Source organism: Myotis davidii, unplaced genomic scaffold (assembly GCF_000327345.1).
Source record: "Myotis davidii unplaced genomic scaffold, ASM32734v1 scaffold249, whole genome shotgun sequence".
Taxonomy (NCBI): Eukaryota; Metazoa; Chordata; class Mammalia; order Chiroptera; family Vespertilionidae; genus Myotis; species Myotis davidii.
The window spans coordinates 5,312,262-5,317,057 of record NW_006300367.1 but is presented as its reverse complement, the minus strand read 5'-3'; the positions used below and the strand labels follow the sequence as shown (position 1 = coordinate 5,317,057).

The following is a 4,796-nucleotide window of genomic DNA, read 5'->3' as shown; positions in this document are numbered from 1 at the left end:
TCACAGAGAGGAAGGGAGAGAGATAGAGAGTTAGAAACATCGATGAGAGAGAAACATCGATCAGCTGCCTCCTGCACACTTCCCACTGGGGATGTGCCCGCAACCAAGGTACATGCCCTTGACCGGAATCGAACCTGGGACCTCTCAGTCCGCAGGCCGACGCTCTATCCACTGAGCCAAACCAGTCAGGGCATGTGAATTGCTTTTTAAATAAAAAGGAAGGAACACCACCTCACCTCACCTCACCTCACCTCATGGATCTCCAGGATGAGATACCCATGAAACGGGCTCTGAAGTATAGGATTATTACTAATAATGACAATTTATGAAATAAATATACACAGACCATTAAAAGCCTTACATTTTATACACCGTCAAATTTAAAGATCTGTCCATCCGTTGCTCCCCAAAATAACAAGTGCCTAGCACCGTCAACAACAACATCCACTGCTTATTTCGCATCTTCCAGTACCTAACACAGTTTCCTCATTTTATCCTTACCTGCTCGATAGGCATAATTATCCCCATTTTACAGATGTGGAAACTGAGGCTCAAAGAGGTTAAATAAATTTGCCCAAGGTTGCTCAGCTACTAGGAGCCCGTTCCAGGTGGGGACACCAGTCCAACTCCAAATGCCACATTTTCTCTATGTCCCCAGCAACCACTCCTGTGCCATTTCCCCTAAAATTCTCGACATAGGCTTTTAGAGTTCCCACAGCTGGCTCAGGGTCTGCAGGGGCTGAGCAGAAATTAAGCATACACTAACTCAAATAAAGAATAATTTACAGGGTTTCAACAGTAGAACATAGAACGTGGATAATCAAATCAACAGTTTGGAATATGAGGCAGCAAAAAACACCCAATTAGAAGAGCAAAAGGAATAAAGAATCCAAAACATGAAGGTAACATACAGAGCCTCTGGGACAACGTTAAGCCTACCAACATCCAAATTATGGGGGTGCCAGAAGGAAAACAGAGAGAGCAAGATATTGAAAACCTATTTGAAGAAATAATGACAGAAAACTTCCCCTACCTGGTGAAAGAAATAGACTTGCAAGTCCAGGAAGCGCAGAGAACCCCAAACAAGAGGAACCCAAAGGGGACCACACCAAGACACATCATAACTGGCACAATGACTTACACACTCCCTCTGAACTCCAGGGCTAGGGCAGCAGCTTGAAAGTGTTCATAGACATACAGGGAGGAACTGAATTGTCTGGCATCAGGACAGAACTGGGGGGCAGCTTTCTCCCAGACAAAAGTACTGGCAGAGGTCATTGTTTCTATGCTGAAACTTCCCCTGCCACAGAGCTGACTGGTAGGTGCCATATCTGAGTCTCCATCAACCTGGCTCACACTATTCGCTTAGCCCTGGTGATTCCCCTCACCCAATTTGCAGCCCCACCCAAACTGCTTAAAGCAGGCTTTTTCTTCCTCTCTGAAATCAATTAAAAAATTATTTTTAAATATATGAAAAATAAAGTGGCAATAAATACATATAATCAGTATTACATGAAATTTTGAAGGGTATTCTTGAAGAAGAAGAATAAAAGAAGTAGAAGATAAAAAATATAAACAAATGGGCGTGGCTCAGTGGTTGAGAGTCGAATTTCCTAAAATCTCTCAAACAAGTAGCAGCTGATGTCGGTGTGCCCCATACCTTCTGATAAGTGGCCCCAGGCCTGGCATTAGCACAGCTTGCCTTGCTTCACAGCTTGGCCTCCCCTGGGCACTTTCAAGCCCAACACAAGTAGCAGCCATCTGCAGATCAATCTGTAGCTCCTGCCCAGTGGCCCCAGAAAGGGCACAGGCAGTGTCTGACTCTGCACCTCCCAGGAGGCTCCAGAGCCGTGCACCAAGTGGACAGCTTCAGCCCACACCAGATTTCAGCTCTACACATCCATGAGTGACACATTCAAAGGAAAGATTCTGTGAGCACCAAGGCCCCACTGAAGCAAGTCCTAAAGAACCAGAGGCATGGAAACATGGAATAGACCAACGAATCTCAGAGGAAAGATGGAGGAGAGAGATTAATTAAAGAACATATATGCATTACCTATGGACACAGACAATAGGGTGGTGAAGGCCTGGGGTGGGATGGGAACCAGGTGGAGGGGGACAATGGGGAGATAAGAGGGGGACAGCTGTAATACTCTCAACAATAAAGATTCTTTTAAATAAAAAAGAATCAGCCCTAACCAGTATGGCTCAGTGGATAGAGCATCGGCCTGCAGACTCAAAGGTCCCAAGTTCGATTCCGATCAAGGGCATATCCCCAGTAGGGGGTGTGCAGGAGGCAGCTGATCTATGTTTCTCTCTCATCAACGTTTCTAACTCTCTATCCGTCTCCCTTCCTCTCTGTAAAAAAATCAATAAAATATATATTTTTTAAAAAGAATCAAATGAGTCACTGCACGTGCACTTGGGACAGCAGTGGGAGCAGCCAGCGCCCAGTAGTGCTGGCACCCTTACCATGAGTGTTAAGAGGAAAGGTCAGGACAGAACAGGCGTAACAGCCTCCATTCTACAACTCGCAGGAACGCGATGCCTCAGCAAGCCCGGTGAGCAGCCCTCCTCAGCCTGTGGAGTCAGACCTGTGCCCCTGCCAGGGGCTGCTTGTGACTGCCCCGGAGGGCTGTGGCACCTTCCCTGATCAGCAGAGGGGTCCTCCGTACGGAGCCACATCCTTCCCATCACCAACCGCATCCAGTTCACTTCTCACTGGAACCTGCCGCCTGCCCTGGGTGAGCACCCTTCTCCTGACGCCTTTCCCTGCAAGAACCCTGAGGGCAGGGGTGCCATCTGTGCTCCCAGCTCCTGCATGGCACCTGGCCGAGGGTGAGGTAATGGAGTGGATACTCAAAAGCTATTCAGTCTCAGTTGTGGCTTCAGAGCTCTCTCCCTCCCAGCACGCCAGGCGGCCGCTGCAGCCTGTGGCATGCCGGTGAGACCTGTTGGCCATCTTGGGGCTAGAGTCATCCCAGACCCCACAGGATGCAGGGCCTGCTGCTCCTCCCTGGGACACGAAGCTCCAGGGCAGGGCAGGGCAGGCAGCAAGCTCACCTCGTTGCTGACCACCACGTGGATGCCCGTTGGCCCCTGCCGGTAGACTCGGTGGATGTGCTGTGGGGAGATGCTGTACAGGTTGGCGATCTTCTCAATCAACTCCAAGGTGGTCAGCTCTTCCAAGAAGATGGCATGGTACACTGAGGAGGCAGAGAGAGGTGCTTCTATAGAGCAAGCGCCTGCTTCCGAGGAGCTCGTCCCTCCCCGACCCGCCCCGCCCCACCCAGGAAAGCAATGACTTGATCGTGGCGGTGCTCCTGCCCACACAGATCCATGGGGTTGGGCTGCAGTGGGCAGATCCCTGGAATCAACAGGTGAAGAGGTGCCGGCTGCGGTTCCTACTGGCTGTTTCAGTCTCTTAGGGGACTCATGTAAGTGCGGAACTCCCGGCCACCCCAGGAGGTGCCGGCTGCGGTTCCTACTGGCTGTTTCAGTCTCTTAGGGGACTCATGTAAGTGCGGAACTCCCGGATCCACCCCAGGCCCGGTGACACCCACGGAGGCTGGAGGCTGGAGGCAGGAAGGCTGCAGAAATCTGCAGCTCTAACAAGCTCCCAGGGTGCTCACTGCGGGAACAGGAGGCAGCCCTGGGCCCTTCCTTCCTTGCACTGCCCACAGGGGTCACTGATGCTGTCAGGTGGCCGAGAGAGAGATGTAAAGACAACTGCTATTGGGCAGCAGAGAGGGGTCTCGTCCTCGCCCTTCTCCACGGTCAGTAGCAGTGCACGTGGGCACTGTGGGCCCAGGGGAAGAAGGGGCACCAGCCAGTCAGAAAGTCAGTGACCTGAGGTTGGGACAGCACCAAATCCCAGCCAGCCAGGCCCCATGGAGACCTGGTGAGTTAATGCTTCAGGCTTCGAGTTCCTCAAACTACAATAGCTGGATTCAACCAGCAGCTCCCAACTCAACCAAGAAACCCTCAGATCCAACACATCTGACCAGAGACCCAACTTTAAAACATGCACAGGCACACACAGACGTACATGCACACACACATGCATATGAAAGCGCACACATACACGTGTACACAGCACGCACACATACATGTGTGCGCACACGTATATGTATGCATATGTGCACATCTGTATGTACACATGCACGTACACACATACATATGTACAAATGCATGCACACATGTACATACACACACAGTGGGTCTTTGGAAGTGGGTGGCAGAGGCCACAAGGTCCCAGCCATGTGGCAGGTTCACCTTCCCACAACTCAAACAGGTTTCGTCGGGACAGTGTGGTCCCTGTGCAATGCTTCTCCAATTGCTCCTCCAGTACCAACTCCAGTACTGACTCCCAGTCTCTCTCCTCAGGTTCCTTTTAACATCAGAATTCTCATTGTACTCCTATTTCCATTCTTTTAGAGAACCTGTTCCACTTTCTCCAGTTTTACTTCCCAAACCAATCTGACTGCTGCAAAGAGGAGCTGAAGGAAGATAGGCTGGCTCCTTTTGCCGTCACTGTCTGTCCCTGGCTTCCCTGCCCCAGCTGCACTCGGCCACCAGGAGTGCTCAGAGCCAGGAGGGTTGGCCACTCCCCGAACTCCTGCCATGCCCGGCTCTCCTCGGGGGCAGCGTGGGGGGCAGTTTGGGAAAACCAGGAGCTCTGGATTGGGCAACCCTGGTTCAAGTCCTAACTCTGCCACCCAGGACAGTCCCCACTCCTCTAGGAGCCTTGGGGGTCCTGTCAGCAAAGCTACCACCAGTTAAATCACGCACCGTGC

General features: G+C 51.3%; 1 protein-coding gene across 1 annotated transcript in view; it reads right to left on the bottom strand.

The window, feature by feature from the left end:
- The window catches only part of TFCP2L1 (transcription factor CP2-like 1), a 59,372-nt gene that overhangs the window by 10,165 nt on the left and 44,411 nt on the right, over nt 1-4,796 (bottom strand). Inside the window, exon 13 of the mRNA XM_006776836.2 lies at nt 3,064-3,206. Within this exon, the coding sequence (XP_006776899.1) occupies nt 3,064-3,206 (143 nt within the window). The remainder of the gene's footprint in view (nt 1-3,063; nt 3,207-4,796) is intronic.